The sequence below is a fragment of the Carassius gibelio genome, chromosome B11 (assembly GCF_023724105.1).
Source record: "Carassius gibelio isolate Cgi1373 ecotype wild population from Czech Republic chromosome B11, carGib1.2-hapl.c, whole genome shotgun sequence".
In the NCBI taxonomy this organism is placed as follows: domain Eukaryota; kingdom Metazoa; phylum Chordata; class Actinopteri; order Cypriniformes; family Cyprinidae; genus Carassius; species Carassius gibelio.
The window spans coordinates 6506704-6533823 of NC_068406.1; the positions used below are offsets into that span (position 1 = coordinate 6506704).

General features: G+C 39.6%; 3 protein-coding genes across 10 annotated transcripts; 1 reads left to right on the forward strand and 2 right to left on the reverse strand.

Annotated features, from left to right (window-relative positions):
* The first annotated feature begins 1519 nt into the window (after positions 1-1519).
* Positions 1520-5228, forward strand: si:ch211-160o17.6 (protein FAM107B). 2 transcript variants are annotated; one of them, XM_052569918.1, is made up of 5 exons: positions 1520-2171; positions 2796-2835; positions 2937-3081; positions 3967-4169; positions 4748-5228. In XM_052569918.1, the coding sequence occupies exons 1-4, from the start codon at positions 2148-2150 to the stop codon at positions 4127-4129; spliced, it is 372 nt and encodes a 123-aa protein (XP_052425878.1). In that variant the 5' UTR covers positions 1520-2147; the 3' UTR covers positions 4130-4169; positions 4748-5228. The 2 variants fall into 2 exon arrangements, with proteins under 2 accessions (XP_052425878.1, XP_052425877.1); XM_052569917.1 differs by having other exon boundaries at positions 1535-2171; positions 3967-4111.
* Positions 5229-6174: 946 nt separating this feature from the next.
* b3galt6 (UDP-Gal:betaGal beta 1,3-galactosyltransferase polypeptide 6) lies at positions 6175-9588 on the reverse strand. Its single transcript, XM_052569916.1, has 2 exons — positions 9301-9588; positions 6175-7816 (listed from the first exon to the last, which is right to left on the reverse strand). Exon 2 carries the CDS (start codon positions 7807-7809, stop codon positions 6805-6807), a length of 1005 nt encoding a protein of 334 aa, XP_052425876.1. The 5' UTR covers positions 7810-7816; positions 9301-9588; the 3' UTR covers positions 6175-6804.
* Positions 9589-9754: 166 nt separating this feature from the next.
* On the reverse strand, positions 9755-25882 carry hipk1b (homeodomain interacting protein kinase 1b). Of its 7 annotated transcripts, none has more exons than XM_052568416.1 (17): positions 25518-25857; positions 21616-22304; positions 20150-20523; positions 19880-20003; positions 18925-19044; positions 18723-18809; positions 18445-18629; positions 17642-17792; positions 17362-17548; positions 16537-16655; positions 16129-16263; positions 14445-14605; positions 14188-14340; positions 13872-14015; positions 12643-12854; positions 12414-12541; positions 9755-11169 (listed from the first exon to the last, which is right to left on the reverse strand). In XM_052568416.1, the coding sequence occupies exons 2-17, from the start codon at positions 22300-22302 to the stop codon at positions 10780-10782; spliced, it is 3357 nt and encodes a 1118-aa protein (XP_052424376.1). In that variant the 5' UTR covers positions 22303-22304; positions 25518-25857; the 3' UTR covers positions 9755-10779. The 7 variants fall into 7 exon arrangements, with proteins under 7 accessions (XP_052424376.1, XP_052424379.1, XP_052424378.1 ...); XM_052568419.1 differs by having other exon boundaries at positions 21616-22255; positions 25518-25848; XM_052568418.1 differs by having other exon boundaries at positions 14445-14602; positions 25518-25848.
* Between the last annotated feature and the right edge of the window lie 1238 nt (positions 25883-27120).

Below are 27120 nucleotides of genomic sequence, written 5' to 3' on the forward strand. Positions count from 1 at the left end.
ATCGAACTGAATCGAACTTTAGTTCCGGGTTGATGACGCAGGACGCACAGCCGAAGTAGCACGTCCAACTTGAAAAGAAACGAATCAGCCGGTTCAACCAACTGTCGAAGTTTGCCGAGGATTACCGAGGACTCAACATGAACCGAATGAGCCGCGGTGAAGTTTGCCAAGGATTACCGAAGATAATGAGTGTTATTAATTTACATTTTATTAAAACATTTAAAAACCTTTTTTGTCGAGTGATTTAAATAAATTTTTACAATAATATATTGTACATGCATGTTGTATTTAAGGTTGCTTAAGCGAAATCAAGAAGTTTATAAGACTGGTTTATTCATTCTTTAGACATGTAGAACATTTCCGCGTTTGTGCATCAATGTCTGTAATGTGTGGAGCCTGTAGGTGTGACACTTTAGAAATCTTATACAAGTTGTAGGCTGGTCAATATTGGTCAGTCAGTCATAAAGGATCTGCGAATGAAACTGTGACCACAAAACACAATTAACTTAAGTGAATTATATTGCAATAATCAGAAATATGCTTTCAAACAAATAACCTTTTTTTATTTTTCAATATGTGTTGACACAGATCACTTTTGACCCTTTTAATTTTTAATTGATACAATATTGCATTAAGTTGTTAGAAATTAAATGCGTAGAGACGTTATTGTTGGATGACGTCAGGGAACCGATGAATCTGCTTTTTGAACCGGTTCAATGAGTCTATCTGTTCCAAACAGAACCGGTTCGCTGAAACGAATCAGACCTTACATCACTACATCCGGAACGCTTCGGGATGATGGGAAATCATTTTACAGATTAAAAGCCTTCGCTTCATTACAGGTAACAGTGTCATGTTTACAGTCGGTAGATTTAGAGAAATCTAAATATGTGTACTTGTACATACTACTAATACAACTAATGTACATTATTACGAATCATTATCAATAATCATAATAAAATATATTTTAGATGTTTTTATAAAATGATGCACCTTTTTTGATACAATTCAATAATGTTATATATTTTTAATTATATAAAATTATACTTATTAATAATAATCGATGATAATATTCAAAATATAATAAATTATTAAATCAAAATATTTAACATCTACACACACACATTAATAATAATAGACAATAATACTAATTAATAAATTAAAAATAAACAAAACACACGCACATATATATAAAGATATTTTATTACCATTATTGTTATTGTTACTATTATTACTATTACTACTAATAATATTATAATATTTTATTATATGTTCAGTAATAATAAATTAATAATAGATTAATAATAGTAATATTTAACCTTTTTATGTTAATGTATTGTTACTTGACTGATTGTTATCTCTTTACAAAGTAAAGCTCACAAACTATTTAATGCAGCAAAATTTCTGAAAAGAGCTGTTCTCTTTTTTGTCATCTTTTAACTGTCAAGTGTGTCTGATGATTCAAACATAATTTAGTGCAGCAAACCTACAGATATCCTCAAGTGATCTAAAGATAGGGCTACTTTAATATGGAGTCAGTGCTGAACCCAGAGTTACACAGACTGAGTGTTTCTGCGCCCGTCTGTCTCTAATAGCCTCCTGCAGCGTCTCTCAATGACAGTGTACTTGGCAGGAGGAAGGGACCATAAGCTGTGCTCAGCTGTTGTCTGGCAGTACTTGGCAGCCGCTGTGTTGGCATGTTTTATTTCTGTGTGTACGTCCTAGTGCAGTGCCACAGTAAGCTATTAGTGTCTACCTTCACTCTGTCATGGTCTCGTAAACCATTAATGGTAAAGCTGTTCTCCTGTTATCAAAAAATGCCATGTGGACCCTTAGAAGAATCTACTAATCTTGTTCAAATGCTAAACAAATCCACTATAAACACATTTCAGCTTGCATATTGAGAGAATAGGTCTTAGTAGCTCCATTTTTGTAAGCAACAAAGCAGGTAGCTTCTAAGTGGGATTGAATCTCTATGTAATCCACCATCTGTTGGGCAATGGGCATCATCCCGAGGTGTGTTACGCAGCTAATCTGATGCCATTCAATGCATCAAGCTGTGGAGCATCCAGCTTTACCTTTAAAACTGTGTTTGTGCCCTTGAGAAGCGTACCGTGCAACTCCTGCGGACAGATCTGGGCTTCAGTATGCTGCTATATTACAAAACACAGGTAAGATTGAGCCTGCTGCTTACAGATTTCATTACTGTATGTAAGGGACCACATGTTTTCCCAGAAATGAACTTTAAAAATGTAAATATTAGTTAGAATAGCTATTTATTTCACATCAAATTTCATGCCTTGAATGAGATAATTTGTTAAAATGATTATAAAATAATTATTAACAAATATAATACTGATATTGTTATGAACAGTAAGTAGTAGTTTGGCATTGGTTACAATGCTTTATAATTATAACATTAAATAATTTCTTTAAAAAATCTACGAGATATTACATTGTTAGATAATTTAATAATATATTAAAATAAACGAATACACTAAAAATTGATAGCCTGAATGCACTGTAAGTGGCTTTGGATAAAAGCGTCCGCTAAATGCATAATTTTTTTTTTTTTAAACACACAAATAAGTTTTTTAATTAATTTTCCTTTTTTCGTTGTCGTCTACTTTGTATTGATTTATGTTAGTAAATAAATATGATTTTATTATACATATGTAAAACATGAATAGTACAGTTGTAGAATAAGGTTCAGTGATCATATATTAAATAAAAACATATATAAATAGAGCAGAAATAATACAATTAACAATCTGAATTATCTTTTTTTCTATAAGGTTGTTTCACAAAGAATGGGACAGAAGAATCAGAAAACAGGTATTTAGGTATTTTTTAATCCCTGTATGATTTTCTCAAAAACAGTTGTATGAAAGAGCCCATACATTCATAACCTCACATCTCTTGATAACATCCATCAGAAAGCTCCAGCTGTGCTTCTACTGCATCTCAGCAGACTACTGAAGGCCAGGACGATCTCATCCGGCCGAGGAAACTGTTCAACCCTGTCCTGGAGTCTTCCAGTCGAAGAGCTTTACATCGTGAACTACTAGTCAGCCACAGATGGTGAGCTAGAAATGACAACAGCCCAGACGCTGTAAGAAATGAGCAGTCTATTACAGCTGACTCATACAAAACAGGGCGCTTCTGAGATCTGGTGTGTGTTGAGGCCGTGCTTTCAATTATGTGTGGATGAGTAAAGGCCAATGCACAGGGATCAGAGCATCAGAATCACAACAGACTTCTCTGAGATCTACAGGACACACAGAAAACAGCAACACCAACAGGCTAATCTCGAACTCTTGAGTCCGAATTCTTAAAAATCACGTTTGACGACATTAAAAAATTATAAGCCCACATTGTACTTCGGTTTTGGTTTTTGATTAGTTTGAAAAAGACCCAGTACAAGAACAACAAACTACTGAAGACGGCAGCAAAAACAAACACCCGCAGAAAATTGCCTTTAAAGTCAACTAAATTAGGTTCTTAGCATTCCATTTTATGTAAAATGAAGTTTTGATATATTTACAATAAGAAATTTACTAAATATCTTCATGGAACATACTCCTTACTTAATATCCTAATGATTTTAGGCATAAATGTAAAATCAATAATTTTGACCCATATAATGCATTGCTGGCTATTGCTACAAAGATACCTGTGCTACTTATTTATCTACACTGGTTTTGGGGTCCAGGATCACATTTGGTACTTACCTGGAAAGGTGTGTTTATAATAGATTACATTAACATTAGGCTTTAAGTATTTTTTTATTTACAATTGCCATATTTTGGAAAATTATATTAAATATTTGTATTCCTAATAATAGTGTAAACAATCAAGTGAGAGATAAATATGTTTAAACTTTTCAAGAAATGAATTTCTACTATATTGCATGAATCACGTTTTTTGCTAATAAACAGATGAGGTGTCACTGAAAACTGTTTGCAGGGGTCTCCTGCCTGAAGAGAAGCCAGAGCTGAAGCGGGTGCTGGAACAGAGGAGACTGGAGCAGCACAGAGAGAGAGAACAAGCCTCACATCCGCCGTCTGACCTCGAGCAAGAGCTGCACAAGAGACGCCAGAGACTCCTGGCTGTAGGTGTTCATGCATGATGTCAGTTCTGTCATGACGACTTTCGGAGGGACTGGGATGGTAATATTCATGAGAATGTTAATGTGTTTGGTCTCGGTGGAACTGCTGCAGAGCAAGTACCGAGATGTGCTACTGCCAATACATCCACAACATACTGCTGTGAGCATGTAAAGAATATTGGAATAACCTCCCAAAGCATACATGATCACCTCGTAGCAGATCTATACAGGTGGAGCTGGGGAAGGGGGAGGGTTTCCGAAGTGCGCTGCTACTGCTACAGCAAACACTGTCAAATATTTGAATGTTGAGCAGAGAGCTTATTGGCTACTCATGCAGGAGAGAACCAATCAGCTGTGTCATGTGATAATGATGTCATTATGTCATACTTTGTTAGATCTATCGGACTGCACCATCTAGAGTTTCATGCCAGAACTTTTCAACCAAAGGCATTTAACACTGCTGTCAGTGAATCATACTTTGAGGACTACAATCACAACAATGTTTAATGAGTACAAAACATAAAAAAATCTTGCCTACCCAAAACATTTGTACAGTGATGTACCATCAAAAAAGAGATTTTTTATTCTGTATTATTAGTATTTCGGAGACTCATTGGACCTGTGATTCTTTACTTACAGTGTGAGCAGGAAGAGCTGAGACGCAGAGAGGACCTACAAAACATGCCAGAGTTTGTTCGAGTGCGGGACAACCTGAGACACATCACCATCACAGGCTACTGAACCAACAGAAGAACTACGAAAACAATAAAATACATTTCCTCAAAGAACTGCTTTTTGTTCTGTCAGAGGGAATCATTATCATCAGCATGATTCAGTCATTTTGTGTTGCGCTCTCTCACCGCAACCATATCTGAAATGGCTTTTAAAGGGTTAGTTGACCCAAAAATGACAATTAGCACATAAATTACTCACCCTGAAGTCATCATAGATGTATATACAGTCAGAGTTATATAAAAAACTGTTTTTGATCTTTCAAGCTGTTTAATGGCACTCAGTGGGTGTTGCAGTGCATCAGTCCAAAAGAAGTAAAATAAAAAGCGCCCCTCCTTAACAAAAAGTGTCTCACACGGGTCCGAGGGGTGAACACAGTCCCACTGTAGTGAATCAATGTGTTTTTGTAAGAAAAATATCAATATTCAAAATGTAATAATCACTTTAATTATCTTGCACCAACAGTTGTACACAGAAGCAGTTCGGGAGCATGACGTCTGAGGTCAGCGAAATCCTCCGAAATTCTTCTTTACAAATCCTCGTTTCGTACTAATTAGTAATTAAATCGAATTTGTGACCATTTTGCTTTGATCTCTCCGCTGCGCTTCCATGTTCATCACTTCTGAGCGGCGCATGTGCAACGCCAGCCTTATACGTCATCCGCCCGAAGCCGCTTCCGTGTACAGCAGTGAGCGCAAGCTATTAGTGTGTCTTAAATATTAAAAAAAAAAAACCAATCAATTTGCTACAGGAAGACTTTGTTCACCCCCTGGAGCTGTTTGAGACACTTTTTTTTTTTTTTTTTTTATAAAGCCTGGGCGACTTTTTGTATCATTTAAAAACTTTTAAATGAGCTTTTTTCCCCAGCCCATGCTGTGAGCAAGAGACTGTACTAAAAATCAAGCCTGTCCACTGTTCTATATTCTTGTTCACTCGAAAATACGTCACAAAACTGAAGTTGGTCACAATTTCCAGTTCACATGGACATGGATTTCAAATTGAGACGTGGTCACATTAGCGAAACCTAGGTAAAAATCTACTGTTCACTGTCCATTTATCAATAGTGTTGTGATGCACAAAGTCACTTCAAATTAAAGTAGCTTTAAATTGCTCAACATGGCGAATTTGGGTGTTAAAACTTAAACAAATATGAATCCAATGTGAAATCTGTATAATAAAATGCAGAATTACACATTGCGCTATTTTTAATCGAGATGGATGCATTTTGTCCCACAGAGTTTCACTGTGCAAAGGTAAATATGATCACATCCTAATACATGGTTTTAATTAAAACTACTCTTTTATAAAAAAAAAATCATACAAGGAGACTGATCTGGTGTAAAAACACAACAGAAACATTTAATAAAATTTGAGGTACATTATTTACAATTCAGTCACAACACATAAAATACTAGAAATACTGCCAAACCTGGCGGCCAAGTTCTCTAATCTTCAAGACGGCTTTATAATTATATGGCAGATTTGTGAGCAACACTCACAAAGAAAACCATCTCAGGTTCTCGTCAAAATACTTTATGAACATTTATCTTCAAGTTTCTTTCCTCTCAGTCTGGCACATTCCTTTTCTTATCCATGTAAATTTATTTCAAAAGATATGCTCTAAACATCTAAGGAATATAAATGAATGGATAAGATGGACAATTCTATGGGTGGACGTCAAGTACAGAAAGTGTATGCAGAGAATACAGCAGAAATATCTAATTTCCCCCAAAATCCCAGAGGCTCTCCGTACAAGCTGACTCCACTTCGAAACAACCTAATGAGGGAAAACCTATGTAGATCTCAAAAAGAGCAGCTTTTCGGTAACATCATCGCCCACGTTTCGAATTTAAAAAGCCTTTTCAAAAGGTTAAGAAATGCTGTTTCAGCTCGACACACAACACAGATAATAAATAAATAAATAGCGAATGAAAAAAATGCATCTGATCAAGGGTGACAAAGAGTCAGGGGATGCCATCCTTCCGCTGGCAACACTGGGAAGGCGGGACGCTCCAGTCGTAAATGTAGGACAGCCTAAGTTTGACTTCCTCTTTGCACAGACGCCCATCTCGCTGTAGTGTCTGATGCTTTTCCAACATGTCCTCTAAACTCTGCTTGTGAGTGACCAGGTACTTATTGCTGCAGCCACGCGACTTGTACTCCGTGTCGAAGCGCGGATCGTGGACCCGCTTCACGTCCACTGGGGCCAACCAGGCGCCCAAGGACACGTCCTCACTCTGCCAGGTCTTCAGAAACCCCACGTTGAGACGTACGTAGTGCACGAGGTCAGCGGAAATCACGTAGCCTCCACCCAGGGCATAAGGTAAGTAGTAGTCACACAGTTCCCACGCACTTTCTTTCCATTTCCCACCCGTTTTCACTCTCCCGCGGCCGGAGAAGAAGCCCCAGTAGAGTCGGCTGGGCTCCTTGGTCTTCAGCTCCTCCTTGAGGAGATCCAAGCGGGTGAAGGTGTCGTCGTCGGCCTTCAGAACGAATTTGAACGCCACGTTTTGGTCCAACCAGGAGTACATGTGAAGCAGTTTCTGCGTGAGGTTCTCGTACGAGTCCCGGAGCTCAGGGAGCAGGAGGAGGTCATGGTGACGGACCTGCTCGGTTCTGAGGTTCTGGAGGTCTTCCGGAGGTAAACCCTCGGTGCCAATAACGAACCAGTAGAGCACTTCGGGGTCGTGTTTGGTCAGCCAGGTGCTCCGGATGATACTGCGTCGCTCCGTGTACTTCGGGCCCGTGGTGATGAGAACGACCAGGAACGTGGAGAGCTCTTTGGCGTGAGGAGGTCCTGCCGGCTGCTTCTGATGTGACTCGGCCCGCGGCGCCACACCTGGGGACTCAGCCGGCTTCAGCGTCTCAGACGTACATTTGGCGAGGAACAAACGGACGACGGCGAATAGGAAGAAGACACCGAGCGCCAGGGCTGTCTTGTGACGACACACAAGACGGACAAAATTCATGATGTCACTGAGGGACAGAAGGAAATCATACCACTTTTAAAAACAAGCCTTGATTAAAATGCGTGCAACCTTAAGGCCTGTTCACAACGAGAAGGATGTTTGGTGCACTAAAGCATTTGAATTTCAATGAACGTCCATTAATTATGGAAGCCTGTTTCCACCACTGAATAAAAAAATAAAACAAAATAATTGGGACTTTTTAATCTCGCAATTGCAAGTTCATCTGTTCCAATTCTGACATTATAACTCACAATTCTGAGAAAATAAAGTCTTCATAACTCACAATTCTTTTTACCGCAATTACCGAAATGGGCTTCCATAGTTAATGGGCCCGTTCAGGTAACCAGTCTCACTTTTCCAATACAAATAAGACCAATCTACCTTTTCCAAAACTGAATTTAAAAAGTTATGATCAGACTTGAAGAAACAATTAGATGACTAACTTTTTCAGACTAGTCCAAACAGTTTATGCAACCAGACCCAGCTCGTCTGATCTCTTTTTCCATTGCACTGCAAAGAAAACTGGCTAGCCGATAAGATTGTAGATTTTTGTCACATGCTGTTTGATTGACTTAATTCTCCATGATAAGCAGGTTTAGGTGGAGTCACATTTGCTAAATTTTGTGGCCGAAAAAGGGCCACTGTCCATTCTTAATAGTGTAGTAATGTATGAAGCACGGCTCACACAGAAAACACTTTCAAGCCAAGCAGATTTCTGTTGGTCAAAAATCTGCGCCCTGATGCATTAAGGGCTGGTCACATTACAATTTTTCATTCCATCGACTTCTATTCATACATGCATGAATACAGAAGACAGGAAACAGAAACATTTGCACATTTCACTGCATTTAAAAGTTTAAACTTTAACCAAAAATAAAAATGTGCTGGTGTAAATTCACTTGTAATTGTGGCCGTACATTAATTATTAGAAACAAAAGCTGCTGCTTTGAGCAGCTTTGCTTTGTGTAACCAGTGTTTACTTGGTTAACCAGGGTAACTGCTATATTTATTATTTTCTGTAAGTGCCACCTACTGTAAGAGAATGAATCTGCACTTTCATTCAGCCGGTCTGCCACTTTTTCTTTGGTCAAAGAAGGGGAAAAAAGAAATAAATGCATACAAATTGCAAGCTAAATATTTGAAATCCGTGTAGTTGTGAACAGGCCTTTAAGGCAGATCAAAGAACATCAAAGGCTTAAGTTATTTTTTGCCCTAATTCACTAGTTATCTCAAAATGTCGCGGATATTTTTTAAGAGTACAAATATACTATACAGTCAATATTTTTTTAATTAATATTGCCATAAATCTGCATGGACAATAATAATAAAATAATTACTGTTCTTAAAAAAATGATTAAGTATAGTATGTAAACTGACAAAACAAAACGATAAATAATAAAATCTAATTAAAAAAAATTAAATCAGAAAAACACATCTTGAAAGACCATAGTGCACACAGACACCTCTAAATATTCCTCACATGCACATTACCTGCTAGATTCCCTGCAAAGAGATCATTTAACGTTACTGCGCTTATGGCTCGTCCTGGACATCTTTATTACAAGAGGCGGTTTTGTTTTGCAGTAGCAGTTGATGAGATGGAGATGAACCACAACTCTCCGTCTTCTGCCTCTCCAGACAAAGCGTACAATATTCACACACAGCAGACGCACACACCTCCCGCAACGACTACAAATATCAGACTTTCTGATCGCGTCATTTCTCTCAGCTCAAAAGCACGTACACACTCCGCACTTCCCGTTCACTACCACAGACTGAAGAAGTCTTGATGTTCAGACGGATACATTAATGACCTGCGCCACCCACCGGACTGGATGATCATGTTCATATTTAGCGCGCGCACACACACACACACACACACACACACACACACACACACACACTATAGATATTGTAAAAGAAGCTAAAACAGCAAGACACAAAGTTGGTGGTGGATGGTTTGTTTATTTGATGGAATTACAATGGGGGAAAAAAATGTTCGGTTTTTTTTTCCATAGTTGCTTGACATTACAAAAGGTGTATAGTACTTTCTTGGTTGATGGTTGAACTCAAAAACACTGCCAAACATGTTGGAGAGAATGTCAAGGCACATCATGTTATCGAGACCAGAACAAGAAGGACCGTAGAGGTCAGTCACAGTGTCATTTTGAGCAGATTTCATGTTTGTCACTGAGACCGCATGCAGTGGTCAAGGGTCACAGACATATTTGGTGTACTCTAGTTTGAAAAGCAGACTACTCAGAAACGCAGCAAATTAACCACACTTAATGTCAGAAAACCAATCGGTGTGTGATCGTGGTATTCAAAGTAGCTTTGACATCCCAGCTCTTCTGTTAAATAACCCCCCTGTGGTCCAGGGAGAGTACTGACATGATTAAACTATTTGAGCTAAAAAAATGAACATTTAAAAGAAAATAAAAGTTGACGTTACTCCTCATATTCACTGATATTCCTCACAACATACACTCTACGATTCTACCAGGACTAACATATAGCGCTAACTTAAATAACAATACGACCAGGGCACATAATTTTTTTTTCTCCTTTCAACATCTTGAGTAACTTCCAGTAAAGTGGTTGAGAACCAGTCAGCTTCACAATCAAACATAACTTAAAAACAAAAGAGATCCTACGTCAACAAAAACACGGCACTGAATCTAAAAACAAAAATGGAGTATAAAACAAGTCAACGATTAGTGTAAGGATTTTAGTTGAACAGACAATACACGGCAGCATGATCCCTGTTCCTTTATGTCAGCATTATTCCACTATTGCTTACGAATTAAAAACACGTCAACTCGCCGAACCGGACACTGGATCTCTCAGTAAACGGATGCAAAATGACATGATCGGTTTCTAAATATTAACATTCTAAAACATAAATAGGACAGATAAAACCAGGTGCAGCAGGTGTGTCGGTCGTAAGATCTGAAGATGAGTCTGTGCGTCTCATATGTAGGGGTACTGAGGGACCCTCCGCGGGCTCAGCTGATAGCTGCTGTAAGCCCCGCCTCCTCTAGGGGTGCTGGTGTAAGGATGGGCGGGGTAATGTTGCTGGTAGTGGGCGGGGAGTCCGTGGACCACGCCTCCAATGGATTCCTTTGGGATAAGACTGGCTGCATAGTGACTCGTGGGCGGGACGTGTATGGAAGGGGAGGAGCCTTGTACGAGTAGGTGCTTCATGTGGGACGTGGGGGTGGGGTAGGGGTACAGGCTGGGGGTGCTGGTGAACGACGGGGCCTCCTGGAGACAGTAACGAGATGAGGCCGGAGGGTACGTGTGCTGTCGACGCAGGGAAGACGAGCCACCGGATGATTCTTGGGATGAGGAGACAGTGGTCTGCAAAAAAGGAAAACAGGAAACTGAACCACACGTTCTTTACGATACGTAGAACCCTCTGACTTGCGCGATGCAGAATACAGTCTTAAAAAACGGAATTTACTGTACAACGCGGAATGTCACAGATTTTTGTCCAATTTTAAACGAATTAATCAAAAGTAGGTCATTACACAAATTGTATCGCGATATGGAGTAGTATTTGTAAATAATAAGCTGTAATAATGTAATGCAAGGCAAGTAATGCAGATGCATGGTTTCCATTACTACCGTATTTTTCAGACTATAAGTCGCATTTATTTAGAACCAAGAAAAAACATTACCGTCTCCAGCCGTGAGAGGGCGCTCTATGTCTACAGTGTAAACAACAGGAGCACTGAGCAGCACAGAGCGCCCTCTCACGGCTGTAGATGGTAATGTTTTCTCTTGATTCATTTTTAGTTCATTTCTCTCGATAAATAAGTCGCACCTGACTATAAGTAGCAGGACCAGCCAAACTATGAAAAAAAAAAGTGTGACTTATAAGCCGGAAAATACGGTACACAGACACACTGAAGCAGAAATACATGAACAACATCTCCGAAACTGCTGTGAGAGTCACTTCATGAGCATTTTACCCTTTGATTTGAGTAAAACTAGTGTCATATCAATGTTATCAAAATTAATTTGACTTGAAGACATTGTGCCCGAAATATTACTATTGTTCAGTAGAAAGTACATAATACAACTATTACTTCTACAAAAATGATTAAAACTTTAATTGTTAAGGAATAAATCACAACATTTCTGCCATGTTTTAATGTTAATAGTAAATCTCTTTTGTTTGAAATATAAAATAAATATAAAACGTGTTTATTTTTCCGTAATTAAAAGATAAATGAAATTAATGCTTTATGCCTTCATTTGATAACCAGAAAAATACTAAAATCTAATCTAAAAATGCCATTTTTAGAATAAATTAAGTTGTTTTTACGCATTTAAAATGATAAGATGTGCTAAAACAGAATTTGGTAACAAAACATCATGTAAAAATAAAAATCCAATGGACCTAGACATATCGTTTTTTAATATATATAACTTAAATAGATGTGAAACGGTTTCATGATTTTAACTAATTAGACTTTTTGATTAGTACAAATTAATCTAACAATTAAAAAGGGGTCCAGAAAAATAAATGGAATTTGGGGAAGTTGATTTCATAGGACCCCAGATACGCTGCGGCGAGGAGCATGGACAGAAGTGGTCACCTGACTGAGGTTGAGAGGTTGAGATCTGCTGGGCTCCTGTTGGTGGTCAGTGACACTCTCTCCTGAGCTGCTCGCATGCCTTGCAACAGCAGCTCTCTTGGGCTTCATGTAGTAATTCTGTGGAAGACCTGAAGCAAACACGACGAATGCAGTTTTTAGTTATGTATTTCTTTTATAAAGAACTGCTGACCAAGCCATGTAAAAAAGAGGGAAACCTGCTAATACTCGCCTATAGCCGATGGGATTTTGGCTGATATTGAGCTTTCCACAGGCTGTGCTTTCACAAATGGAGCCACCACTGCCAGGGATTTGAAGAGTCGTGAGGACTGGACTCCTGTGTGACTGTCCTGGGGCTTGGGAGTCAGAGGACTGGCGGTGGAGGAGTCCGAATCATGGACCGTCAGACAGCTGATCACATTAGTCCTGTGGCTGGGGCCAGAGCTGAACAAAATTGTATGAAATTATTTAAAAATTGTGTTTCATTGAAATTATATGGAGCTACTTCTCATTGTGAAAAGAGGAATCAGACATTAGCCCCTTTCACACATACAGACTTTACCGGTAAATTACTGTTAAGAGATCGAGTGTCAACAGGATTTCAAAAATACCGGTAAACATTTTACTTGTATAAAAGGTTTGACCAGTAAATTGCCGGAATGGTGCTGTGCGTAAACGCAGGATGAAGATAACCAGTATGAGCATGTACCAGTTCAGGACGTCTACTGTGGCCCAATCATCACATTCAGACGCAGAGCACGCATTTACACTACGCTGTGTGGTTCGGTTTTGAAGTTGTATAAGGCAGTGTCTCTTGGGCAAAAGTGCTGCATGAATGTGAACGTTTGACACAAAAACGAAATAGGATAACATCAACAAAAACACTTGAGTACACCCATCCATTAACAGCAGTGAGGTCATTTCCGGTTAATGATATCAGAATTACCGTTAAACACACGTGTGTAAAAGTAGTTCTGGTAATTTTAAGGCAATTTACTGGTATTTCTGTATAAAAGGGGCTTTTGCAGAATGTAATTTATTTTGCATTAAATGCATATATTCCTGTTAAATTTTTTATAAAATATTTCTAAAAGAATTGCAGATCAAGGCTACTTCAAAATACTGCAAAATACTGTATCATTTAAATTAACTTTTCTATTTTAATAAATTTTAAAATGTTATTTGTTCCTGTGATCAAAGCTGTATTTTCAGCATCATTCCTCCAGTCTTCTGTGTCACATGATCCTTCAGAAATCATTCTCATATGCCGATTTGCTGCTGAAGAAACATTTCTGATAATTATCAATGTTGAAAACAGTTGAGATGCTTCATATTTGTCTGAAAAAATTGGATTTTTTGTATTTGTTCTTTTCTGGATTCATTGATAAATAAAGTTTTAAATAGAAAGTTTGTTGTGTATGTGAAAACATGGCAATCATACCAGGAAGTGACCTCACTCACCTAGCAGGGTAGAACTTCCTCTCGTCCTCATCTTCAGTGTCACTGTGTATGGTGATGACGCTGACAGCAGGACTCGGGGTGTCACAGATAATGATGGGCTGAGTGAGAATAGCACTGAATGACTGAGAGCTCACCAGAGCACTGCTGGGAATACAGAAACAGAAGATTTCACATTTAAAACTTAATCTATGTCCTTGCATTAGTATGCCAAATCGTTGTTATTTATAAAAAACATTGTGTGGTACACATTCCAACTCAAAAACTTTTTTTTTTTTCAAACTATACTATTTTGAGTGTCATTTGAGTGGCCCAATACCTGCTGGCAGTGTCACAACAGATCCTGCTCCTCTTGTTCTGCGACCGTGTGACCGCAGACGTTCCTCGACTGAGAGAATGAGTGGGATTAAGGCGGCCAAGGATGTGTGGATTCTGCTGGACAACGCCATTGTGCTGACCGCTCTGAGAAACCCTGCAGGATACAACCAACCAATCGCTTTTGACCACATTCAAACATCTATTGTACTCACATTGTGTGCAGATAATGAAAGTTTACGATTCTTCCTAAACATTTACTTCCAGCTTGCCGTCTGCTGCGTGGAGCTCTCAGACAGCAGGGTCTCCAGAGGTGATTCGGTCACTACGGACTGGTGGCTGGGGTTGTGGATGGTCATGCCAGGCACCTGCTGCCATGCAGATGGTATAAGGATCTGCTGGGTTCCCGCCGGCCAAGCCTGCTGGAAGACGACAAAATATCTGCCTGAGTGACAATGGTACTTTTGAAAATGTTGAAGCCACTGAATGTTGATCAAATTTAAAAGAAGTTTCACTGGCAAATCAATAGTGGGTAGAAACAGCACACAATGACTGACACCTGACATCTATGGCCATTTAAATCTGAATTTAAACATTTGTGTCATGCCAGAATGATGACAAACTTCAACTAACATGCCGAGGTGACTGCACACAATTCAAAATTGAACACCAAGAAAATTAAAAATAAATCATTGCACAAAATAAAATAAAAAATCTGCAATTCTCTCCCGGAGCATAAGGCAGCTTTAGATGTAGCTTAGCCATTTTGTATGATTTTTAAAGCCAAGACAAGCACAGCATGCTTAAATCACACACAAGCCTTAAAAATTAAAGATGTGGGGGCAGGAAAGAGTAGTCCGGCGACCTGTTGGGAAGAATCATGGCTGTTAAATAGTCAGAAAACACTGAGCAAAACTGGCCAAAAGATCTGCCATGCCAGTATGGGCAGCACTAGAGTACCTGCGGACAGACATGGCTATATGAGAGGGAGAGGAACATGGCTGCGAGTGTTTCTGAGCTGTAGACAAGGTCAGTCTCCTCCCCTGAGAGAAGGAGGAGGGCCAAACAGACGGTGGGGCTGGCAGGAGGAGGGGTGGGGGTCAAAGGAGGGACAGAAAAAATAAATAAATCACACAACAAAAAGCTGCAAGCAAAGCACAGAAGAGTCAACACATGCCTCCCATGCCAGACCTGCACTGAGAGAGAACGATGAGGGAGGGACTGAGAGAGAGAGAGGAGAAGACCAGAAAGATGGAAAGGGAGATAAAAAAAGGGAAGAACTGAATGACAAAGAAAAAAGAGGAAAAATCTGAAAGAAAAATAAAGTGGTCAGAAATAAAAACAGAAATCAGGAAAATGGGAGAAATTCTAAAGAGGAAAACCATAAGAAATCAAACAGAGAGAGAGATATCAGGAAAGACAAAAATGTCACCGAAAAACACAAAAGATCAGTAAATTTCATGGAGTATCCATAAATTAAAAAGATGGTGATTGGAAAAAGAATCAAAGCTTCACTGAATGAAAACAAACAAACAAATAGTAAAAAAATCAACAAGGGATCAATGAGAATCCAGAATTATCAAAGTCAGATCACAGAAAAAAAGATCAAAGTGCCAATGAAAAAGATAAACAAAAGATCAGTGAAGAGATTAAATAATTATTAAAGAGGTGGAAAACAAGATCAATAAGAGACAATAGATCAGAGAGACCAGGAAAAAAGTATCAAAGAAACAAGTAAATATAAAAGATCAAAAAGTGATCAGAAAGAAATGAGATATGACTAGTAATATGGAGAGACCAGAATAGGAGTAGAGTTAGAAAGAAAGAAAGAAAGAAAGAAAGAAAGAGGCATTTAAGCAGGATTTTGGAAAGTGCCACAGAGGGTCAATGGGAGAATGAGAAATGCTGATGTTAGTGGTAGAGCGCTGGGTGGGTCTCTCTTTACCAGCACTGTGGCTGTCTGCTCCAGCAGGGCAGGCCTTCCTGCCCCACAGCCCAGTGCCAGGGGCAGCGGGTACTGGGACGCCACTCCCGCTGTGTGGGGGTGCAGCGTGGCCACCATCAGAGGCGTGCAGGAGCCCTGTGGAGGAGGGGCGCCATGGAGGGACAGGGGCAAAAAGCATGGAAAGATTAGACAAAGGGTCAGACTCAGGTCAGGGGTACAAGGCTGTGATCTCACGTGCCATTTACAGGCACTTGCCAGCAGCCGAACAGCGGTCCATGCAGACTTTAAGGACTGAAGTTTCCTCTTCAGCTCAACTGGATTAATTAGCAGTTCATCAGATCGCAGTGATGGACCGTCAGCGTTAGACAGAATGCCACCGTTTCACAAACAATGCACTTTATGTATTACCTGCGTCAGCATGCTGGGCTGAATCTGAAGAGGCTGGGTGGACTGGTTCTGCTGGACAACAGGAACACCGTTCTCCATCCGGACAGGATAGCTAGAGGTTTTATTAGAGGATGGAAGCCCTTCAAGAATAAAACAAGAGTGCTTTTCAAGAGTGGGGAAGCCTTGCATTTGTATCAAACGAATAATCCAAGGTTAAACATCTTGCACTAATTGCAAAGTAAACACAAAAAATGATGAATGACTTAAATTAAACCAAATACATATTCACGCTGCCATTGCAGAGATCAAAAGAAAAGAAAGCAGGACATTTTCTCATTTTCATTAAATGAAACAGATATAATGCTTATTCAAGTATTTTGTGGTGATCTGTATGATTAAGTTATCAAAGGTGAGCAGCAAAGACACTGGTAGATTAGGTAAAAATTAATGTTTTATTTAATACAGTAGTTATATTCTTAAGTTCCTTATCAGTTCCATGTGTTTCAGGAGACAATATACACAAATGAACCATGACGCAATCCTTTATTATTATAATTATTATTTTGTTTAATTACACTAGAGGTTAAGGGAAAAGGATACTATACAAAATTCCAGCACAGTTTAAATCTTACAAAAAAAATATAAGCAAACACGGGTATTCAAAATTATGCATTTTTCAAACTTTCAAAACTCTTCTGCGCACCCTGAAATGAGATCTTAATTTTTGTCACCGTTTTCAAGATTAACTTCTTGCAATCCATTTTAATTGCCGCTTCTGAGACAAGGTAATAAAAAAAGAAAAGAAAAAACACTTCCAGTCCAACAATGCACGCAGCTCCGGCTCACCTTGGATAGTGGTGGGGGGGCAGACGATGAGGGTTTGCTGGAAAGGTTCGGTCTGAGCACACAGCTGAGTGGGGCGACTCTGCAGGGGGATGCTGGGTTGGGCCAGGCCTGGGATGTTAATGGTGGCCTGCTGGTAAAGTGCCGGTTGGTAGTTGAGGAGAGGAACAGCTCCACCAGCAGACGGAACCTGAGAAAAATACCAACACCGATAAGATTGAAGCCAACCCTTATGAAAGCGCTTACAGTGCGTGTCTTTTTAACCAGCTGGGTTTCCCCTCACCTGGCTGTGCTGGTTCAGCTGGCTGCTGAAGGTCACAGTCAGGTTTCCTGCAGCTCCAGGAACAGCGTTAGCAGCAAACAGGGATTTCCCACTGTCAAAGCTACTGTTCCTTCTCTTACAGATGTCCATGTTCTGGAAGCACGACTTCACACTACAAAAATATGATACGAGCATCAAATGTACAACATTTCAAGTAATTTTTATAAACGTGTCTTTGTGAAAACATTACTGGTGTGTATCTTGAGGCACTGATACATGTTAAAGGGTTACTTTACCCAAAAATGAAAACGCTGTCATTAATTACTCACACTCACGTCGTTCCAAACCTGTTAGATCAACATCATCGATGTTATTTATGTTCAGCATGCGGACGCCGTCTACTGTGTGTAAATAATGCTGATTACGTTCTGTGGTACTCTCCAAAATGGCGGAAGACAGTAACTCATGGAGAATAAGTTATGTTATTATTGTTTTCTTTTTGCGCAAAAAGTATTTGCGTAGCTTTGTAAAATTAGTACTATTTTAACAATGTCCTTACTACATTTCTGTGCGTTGATCGTGTTAGGATCCTTGCGGTCTATGGGAAAAATATCTTAATTTGTGTTCCCGAGATGAACGATGGTCTTACGGGTTTGGAATGACACGAGGGTGAGGAATTAATGACAGACTTTTCATTTTTGGGTGAACTCTCTCTTTAAGATCAGTCAGTGCAAGTTGCTTTCATTTGAAACAGCTCGGACCCGCATTTTAGTCTGGGACTAGGCTTAAGCCTAGTGGGCACAGATGTCTTAAAAATGACGTACTGTGAGCTGTGTGGGAAGTTCAGCAGGTGGCTCATGGTCACAAACGGATGTGCCAGGGTCTTTGTGGGCGTAATTCTTTTATCAGCGTCCAGCCGCAACATCCTCTTGAGCAGGTCAATCAGCTCCCGGCGGTCCGCCTTCTCCGCCAACATGTCAGTTCCTTCTAAGTGAGTCGGCAGATTGACCTGGAAACCAATCGATGCAGTCAGAAAATGTTTGACAGTTTCTTTTAAACCAATGACAAGTTACATCCTATACATACAAGTATTTCTAATTACCTGCATCATGTCATCCAAACAATTGAAGATGTATTTTCTGGCTTCTTTTGACTTGACGCCCATTTCTGCCTCATGCTCAGATGGGGTCTAGAAAAAGACATACGTGTCAGTCTAATACAATATTAACCACCCTTTTTTAAAATATGAAACTTATTTGCATTTTACGCCACCCCCCAAAAAACCCAAAAGTATGGGTACTGACTTTTAACCTCCACAGCGGGTAGCTGGAGTCTGGTCCTTTGTTGAAGAAGCGGCTTGTCTTCGTGCCAGCACTCAAGAGATACTCAGGAGGCAATCCCTGTGTCTGAGAAATGTACCGAATCTGGAGGGGGGGGGGGGGGAAATAAGAAGTTAGTACAAAGACTAGAGGAGTGTGTGTAAATTTCTGCAATCATAAAGGATTTTTTTTGCTATAGGGTAAAGTCATTCAGTCTTGCCAGTGTGACATGTTCACAGATGGCCAATTAATGGTCTTGGTGATGATTTTTGACGTCCCTCTTAAGAACGTGAGTACAGAATGACGTGTCCGTTGTGCGACCAGCTGTCAGTGCTGAATCATGTTTGGATGTCTTGGCTACAACATAGAGGCTGTCGTCATTGTACAATCTGCCAGGTCTAGCTCCTTAAGGTCACGTTGTACAATCTGTCAAGGTATTATCTGAACCCTCAGGTTGTGTTTCCAGTCACTGACCTGAGGATTTTCCTTTTCCACAAATGCTAGTTAATGTAATCATATTTTGCGGAGTTTGCGGATTCAATCTTTGCGTTTCAAACTCTCAATTTCCAGGTTTTCCAAAAACAAAACATGTAGTGCACAGTTGGCTATGATTAGTGTAAAACATTTCAGACAGTGCAATTTTTGTTCTGGTTGTGGTGGATGCTTTAGACTGCCATACTATGCTTGGACTGTACAATATTGGCATACTGCTACGACCAAGCCCCATATAAACAGTGCATTTTATAATGAGCCTCATTTGCACAGAAACTGCCATATTTATGGATCATAAATACTAAATGCCAAAGGTTTATATGTGTGCATGACACATTTAAAAGGAAACAAGTATAGAAACCATACAGTTATAGAGCTTCTTTATAGGAGAACTGAGAAGGTTGAGAGCTAATAATTTTTCTGATAATAACAGTAACATAACAGTAACCTGGTCATATTCTGAAGCTCCTGGATATAATGGCCAGCCCAGAAAGAGCTCTGCAATCACACAACCCAGTGACCACATGTCAATGGCTTCGCAAAACGGCAGACCAAGGATGATCTCAGGGGCTCTGAAGATAGAAAGCAGAAAACATTTTCGTGAACCACTTCAATCTCATAATCTATGCATTTAGGCTCGATGTTTAGGATTCAATCGGGTGATTATTACAACAACACAATCTCATAACTGTGGGATGTGTGAATCATTACCGCTCACCTGTAGTAGCGAGACTGGAGGTAAGTTGAGCAGCTGGCTTTGGAGACGTGACTGGCTGACCCGAAGTCAATGACCTTCACCCTGTAGGGCTGTCGGATGGGGTCCACCAGCATGATGTTCTCAGGCTTCAGATCAGCGTGGATGAGACCCAGGCTCTTCAGCTTCATCAGGGCCGTGGCCACCTGCTGCAGGATGGGGCGGATGTGCCTCAGGGGCAGTGGGCTGAACTTACTGTGCTTCAGGAAATCGTAAAGGTTCTGCTCCAGCATTTCAAACACCAAACATGTGTGGCCCTTGTGCTGGAAACACTCGTAGGAGCGGACAAAGTTGAACTCGTCAGCGTTCTCTGCACTCAGCCGGTTCAATATGCTCACCTAGAGGAGAAATTAGGAGTCAGCGTCAAATCAAGTAAATAGGAAAACCCCTTCATCTCTTAATTTAGTTGTGCCAGGGTCTTAGAAATGTCTTCTTTGTATTCATGTTGGTTACATCTGTTCCATCATATATCATGAGCTATTCATTCATAAATTTTGATTCAGGAAAAGGCGCTGTTATTTTTAGGACTCAACTTTTTGAATATGCATTTGTACGAGTTTTGCTTTCAGATGCAAAATTTATGGGAGGGGAGTATTAAAATCAATTGGGCAACACTATTTACTAATGATTGCGCTCGTCAAATTACTAGTATTTGTGCCATTATTTAATGCCCAAAAATAGCATATCTTCAAGCAAGGCGGTAATTTGCACTGCTCTTGGTAGATGGCACTGGTCATTGTAGAAATTATTTAGTTGCAGTGTTTTTTATTGTGAGCATTATTAGTAAATCACACGCAGAATTTTCCCTCCCATCTGCGCTTTCATGGAATCGCGCACAAATGCTAATTTGCCCTGTTTAGTAAATCTGGCAAATGGAGTTAGGCTACGTTCACACTTATCGTCTTTTTTGAAGCTGCCAGTGTCTGTTTTACATTATAATCCTATGGATAAACATTGTTTTCAAAAAAGTCCTGAGGGCTTTTTGAAACACCACCACCGGAGTTGGTGTATGCACGCAATTATTGTAAGCACCATACTGCATCGTTCCTTGTATAATGTCGCGCACTCACAAACATCGTTGTGAACTGACATTCTCCTCCCCATTGACTTCAAAAGCCAACATAAGAGCCAACTTTTTACTCAGCAGCGCTAGGTTACTGTAGCAGTTGTTTTGGCAACAAAAAGTGTCCTCGGCTGCTATTTGTAAACAAACACTGCCAGCTTTTTACTTTACTTAAAAAGTGCTCGTCAAGTTTTTCTTGTCAAAAAAAGATGCCAAGTGTGAACACGCCCTAAGAAGTAAAATAGGCAATGCTAGTTGCAATTTCTGCAGTAAAATCAGGCAGAAATGAAATACACTTGATTAGGTGATAACCCAAGATAGGAAAACAATAACCCAAAAACATACTGTAGATCCCATCATAACATACCTCGATCTGTCCCTGACGTGCATATGACGGATGGTTCTTCAGGATCTTGATGGCCACAATCTCACTTGTTCCTCTTTTCCAGCACTTAGCCACCTGCCCAAACGTGCCCCGGCCGAGAAACTCAAGAACTTCGTAGCTGTTGGAGACGGAGCAGAGGATCTCGTGCTGGACCAGCTGGTAGTCCCCTTCCCCGTTGGAGCTGCTGCTTTTGGTGGTGGGGGCTGAGTGGGGGATGGACTGGGCGGTGGTTCCCGCTCCTCCCGTCCGCGCAGAGAAAGCAGGAGCAGAAAGCTCCTCCAGAATCTGAACACTGCCGCTGCCGCTTCCGCCTCCTCCGGAGCTCTCCACCTCCTCATGCTTCCTCTTCATGCCGTACCGGTGCCCACGGGAGGAGTGAGACTCCGAGTGGTGGATGTTGTGGGAAGTTCTGCGGCTGGACCCCCGTGGGAGGCTCCCGGTGCTGTCTGCAGCACGGACCACCACCTGGCCCCGGGACGCTGGGGGGAGGACAAGGCCAGAGGAGCCGAAAGGGATACCTGCTGCGGGGTTGAAGCTGTACTGGCCCACAGAACTGTACGCTTCATTGGAAGCATCCCAAGCACAGCTCTCCACTTTCATTTTTTTCACCCTACAGAAGGCACTGGAAGACACAGATGGAGGGGAGAAAACCTGCAGCTGTGAAGCCATGCCTGCAGATATTGGATTTATAAGTTCGGCAATGTTGAAGACAGAATGAACACAGAAGTGCCCCTATAACACCATTTCCAATATTGTAATCGATCAGCAAAGTTGTAAAGCTGAAAGTGCACGATAAATAAAGTCGTCTCCTAAAATAAAGAATCGACTCTCTACAGCCTAAACGAGTCGTTAGTTACAGGTAACACTTTTGCATAATTCCCACCACCCATGTTCTACATTGTCCAGCAGAGAACAACTTGACCCCGGCCATAAAACAATTTTATTGACAATGGCTTCTCTAATCTAGGGGAGTTGCTGCAGGAACTAGGGCTGCATGATAAAAATCGCATGCTATATTTAATTGCCGTTGTTCACTGACCAGATGTGCAAAACCACGATCATATTTTGCGTTTCAGTGAACAACGGCTCTGTGTAGTTAATGCTGCTCCATGTGAAAGCACGCAGGTGATAGTGATTTACCGCTGATTACAGAACCGGCTTAACTGACAAGATGCGCATTTAATATTGCACGCCTACAAAGTAAACCAATCACAACAAACTGAGCCATCTGACCAATCAGAGCAAAGCAGGCTCATGGAAAGGAGGGACTGAAATCTTTTAACTGCTTCGATCTAATCGTTTGAGAATCACTGGGAAAAAAAAATGGCATGAGAGGGGCACTTAATAAAAATGACTAGGGCTGCAAAACAATTAATCGCAATCAATACAAAATAATGTTTACATATTGTATGTACTGTTTATATTTATGTATATAAATAGACACATACACATAAATATTCAGGGAAAGCATTTACATACAAATACATTACATGTGTATTTATATATACACATAATAAATATACACAGTACACACAAATAGTATGTGAACAAACTTATTTTGAATCGATTAATCCCGATTAATCATTTTGCAGCCCCAAAAATGACAATACGGATTTATCAGCATGATTGAACAGTCAGATAATGTTATAAATATTTACAAGCATTAACGTAAATGTATTGAGATCTGAAAATGGCATTGCAATGACTGTCAGCTCCATGTGGTAAAATTTCGCGATAGCACTAGAGAGAAAATCCTGCCTTGTTGATCAGAGTTTAATATTAAATTCAATAATTCAGTAAGTTGTTTTTCTTTCATTGATTGTTACTACAAAAATAACTGACCTATCAGTAAGCCCCTCCCCTCAAATGCAGATGAGCCAATGGCAATCGAGTATCAGTTGTACAGTTTGAGGAACTCTGACATCTTTAAGTTTCAGCATCATAGAGAAACATAGAACGATCCGAAGCTTTCATTGGTTTGATGGTGTTTATGCTACAAACATGAAAAAACAATGTGCCTGGGGTACTCGTAACACTGATTCCAGGTATCCCCAGTGGATAGGCAATAGAATTTATTACATTCCCTAAACCCAAACAAAACAGAGCCAAAATTTCCCTAAGCAACCCCAATGAAGAAAAAAAAGTTCATTTTCTGATTGCATACTCTCTTAAGTTACAATTTTCATCTGCTCAAGCACAATCTTAATGTTAAACCTTGTGCTTCAGCAAGGGATCTCCGGCTAAAATCTATGTTAAAGTTAGTCAGTCAACGCTAACGTATAAGCATAAATAAACTGTTCTTACATCATGAAAAGTGTCGGGCAAAAACACAAACGAAGATATACATTAAATTATGTACATATACAACTTAAATTTAATTTGATCTGACATGGTGGTACATAAACAGTTGTGGTTCCGGGATGTCATTGTGATTAAAATGGCTGTAACATGAGACTTCCCCTGTTTGCATTATGATCTGTATTTTTACATATTTATTCCCTCCATGGCATATTTCAGGCCCACTTAAATTATGGTCCTTCTGTGTCCAAAATGTATCAAAAACATCTTGGGACAAGACAGCAGCAAAACCTGTTAGTTTATTCTAGTTCTAAATGAACGTAACAGGAAAAAGATGAATGCACTTTTGGACGTTGAATGTAAGGGAAATGCCATTTTGGAATTTCTGTGGTCTAATGTGAGATTGTTTTTCATGTTCTTGTTCATGATGAAATTTTATTTTATTGCTGTAATTAATTTATAGAGTTAACAAGATGACCAGTTGAATTCATGTTGGGATTTTTTGTTTGTTATTATAACCTAAAAATGCAATGTGAAAGTTTTAAACAGAGATATATATATATATATATATATATATATATATATATATATATATATATATATATATATATACACACACAAATATACATATAACAAGAATCATTTTATAATGGAAATGTTGCTAGGTAAACAAATAAAACCTTTATATTATTTATAATCTCCCTATATGATAGAAATGATTTTAAAGTGGAAATAATTTCGAGTTAAACTACAGGCAGGTAAATGCGTAACATGTTTTGTCCCATATCTGAAGCATCAGTGTGTACTGTATTACATGCACCCAGGGATTTCAACGGACGACAGACCAGACAGATAAAATAAACTGAATAAATAATTAGTATTATATTTAGCTTTTAAAAACTGATCGTGTTTCTTAGTCGGCCAAGAATCTGCATTGAGGGTCTCTCTGCCTGAAAACGATGGCTGAAACAACTGATTTACGGTCTTTCTGAATGTGCTCATGTATCTAGAACAGTTAATCCAAATAAAAACCATCAAATCACCATAACAAACCGAAATATCAAACATTAACTACGAGCTGCACAGTTGTAGTGTGTAAACTGAATTATTATCGAGTTTTAACGCGAAACCAACCCGCTGTATGTTTACAACACCAGACGACTCCACCCTTTTCGAGAAAACTGCGCTAATGTCACGAAACCGAATAAGAAAAACTGAAATTAACGGGAAAACCACGGCGTTTGCTTGTGTAAATATGAGCATTAATATCGCAATCACTGAGCTGAGTGTCGTCGAAACTGCAGACGCCATGAGTTTGCTACACTGTATCCGTCAGCTATATTTAACGAATCGTAATACATTATAAATTATATATGTTGTATACTGTTACAATACAACATATATAATATCCAAAATAAAAAAAAGCATTCTTATTCAGAATTAATCATTGGAAAACATGACCAGAGCTCAACAAATCCAACCTCCTTTACAAAAACCCATTTAAACGCATTTCATACCTATATTAGTTTAATTAAAGACACTTCTGCGGGTGTATATATTATGGATGCGTATTGCCATATTCATACCTGAGCGTGTTATTGATCCTTGTCTGGGGCAGAGGAGAGCTTTAAATCCCTCGGATCTGGATACTAGGCCTTCATTGTTAGTGAGCAGCCCCGGCCCTACAGTTAACTCGAAAATAAACCGCGATCGGTATAAAAATACAGCTCCATCTGTCGCAATGAGCGGTGAGCGGGAAAGCTGCTCATGAAATGATCGATTTCTGATCTTCTACTAAAAAGCCCTGTTTAAAATCCAGGCAGAAAGGGGCTGTTGTGCTCCCCAGAACATCCAAAGCCTGATTATCAGCTGCTTCAGTCAGGCTTCCTGTCCACGGACTCGGGACCGCGCATGCGCACACGGCTCACGCGTTTTGTAACACGCACCGAGATGAGCAATTGTGCAACTGTTGATGATGGGAAATACCATGCCGCTGATCAACATATTTCTCGTTACTACTGGAAACACATCACTGACGCACACAGAATCACTTCAAGCCAACTTACATGGAAGAAAGAAGACGAGCATGGCATTTTTGTTAAAAAAAAAAAAAAACGGTTCATGCTTTATAAGACTAGGTTTCCAAAGAAGATGGATGAGAAATACTGGAAATACCGTGTTCAGCTTTTAAACTCATAGTCCACTTACATAATCAGTGCTAAAAAAATATTTTTAGAGATGAATTTATAATTTCTGGGTTTTCAAGTGACTACAATGACTGCTAATGATCCACTGTTGTAAATGTAAAGATTTGTAGTCATGTTTTAATGATAGTTCATTGAATGCCTGTGCAACTTGTTAACGTCAAAATGAAGTTGAATCATTTTCTTGCTTCTGATTCAGATCCAAACAACCTTGGGTCAGATGTGCTAGTAAGTGCAGTAACCTGCAGAATTGTTTTTCAGGCAAAAACAATAATCCATGAAAGAAACAACAAAATACTATTCTGGTAACGCAAAATAAAAAGACAGATATGTGTGTAATCAGAGAGTTAAACACTTTTCCAACAGTCACATATTAAGTAATGTATTCCCAAACTGTTGGGAACTGATTATGAAAGCAGAATTTGAGATGTCATAACTGTAATGAAAGGATCCGAAAAAGAAAATAAACAGGATGAGAATGAATTATAACATGGATAATAAGGGGCTCAACAGAAACACTGTTGACAGTTAATTCTTTAGTTTAACTGGTCTGTCATACAAAAGCTGCTTTTCTTTTCCACCGTGTCACAGTAGAAAAGACTGCTGGTTTCATTTCAAAGTGGCTTTCTGAGGTTTGGCTTTGGCTGATGACTGGCGTCGGGCCACATGATGAGACACACATGAGGAGGAGTCCTTCGCTTCACCTTGATCTCCTGTAAAGGAGAAAAAACCTTAACATGTATAACTAAAGGAAGACCCCTTTTGTTTAGATTTCTTGAGTCAGATTTACCTCCACAACCTCAGGAAACAGCTCAGACAACTCTGTCCTTCAGGTTGAAGGCCAAGCTCTGCGCAGACATTAATACAAATATTAATATCAACTAATGAATATGTTGAATATTATGGAATAAAATTATATGATGATGGTGCTTTTACCTTCCACAGAGAAAAGTTTTGTCTGCAAAACCTTTTGTGATGGAAATAA

What these genes read in the sequence shown, in the direction of transcription:
- si:ch211-160o17.6 (XM_052569917.1), top strand. Translation starts at nt 2,148, where the DNA reads ATGCTGCTATATTACAAAACACAG. An exon ending in TGCTATATTACAAAACACAG is followed by an intron (nt 2,172 to 2,795) that starts GTAAGATTGAGC and finishes TTTTTCTATAAG; the next exon opens with GTTGTTTCACAAAGAATGGG. An exon ending in GACGCCAGAGACTCCTGGCT is followed by an intron (nt 4,112 to 4,747) that starts GTAGGTGTTCAT and finishes CTTTACTTACAG; the next exon opens with TGTGAGCAGGAAGAGCTGAG.
- b3galt6 (XM_052569916.1), bottom strand. Translation starts at nt 7,809, where the DNA reads ATGAATTTTGTCCGTCTTGTGTGTCGTCACAAGACAGCCCTGGCGCTC.
- hipk1b (XM_052568416.1), bottom strand. Translation starts at nt 22,302, where the DNA reads ATGGCTTCACAGCTGCAGGTTTTCTCCCCTCCATCTGTGTCTTCCAGT. An exon ending in ACCCGCTGTGGAGGTTAAAA is followed by an intron (nt 18,810 to 18,924) that starts GTCAGTACCCAT and finishes GTCTTTTTCTAG; the next exon opens with ACCCCATCTGAGCATGAGGC. An exon ending in CCCCCCCACCACTATCCAAG is followed by an intron (nt 16,656 to 17,361) that starts GTGAGCCGGAGC and finishes TTATTCTTGAAG; the next exon opens with GGCTTCCATCCTCTAATAAA.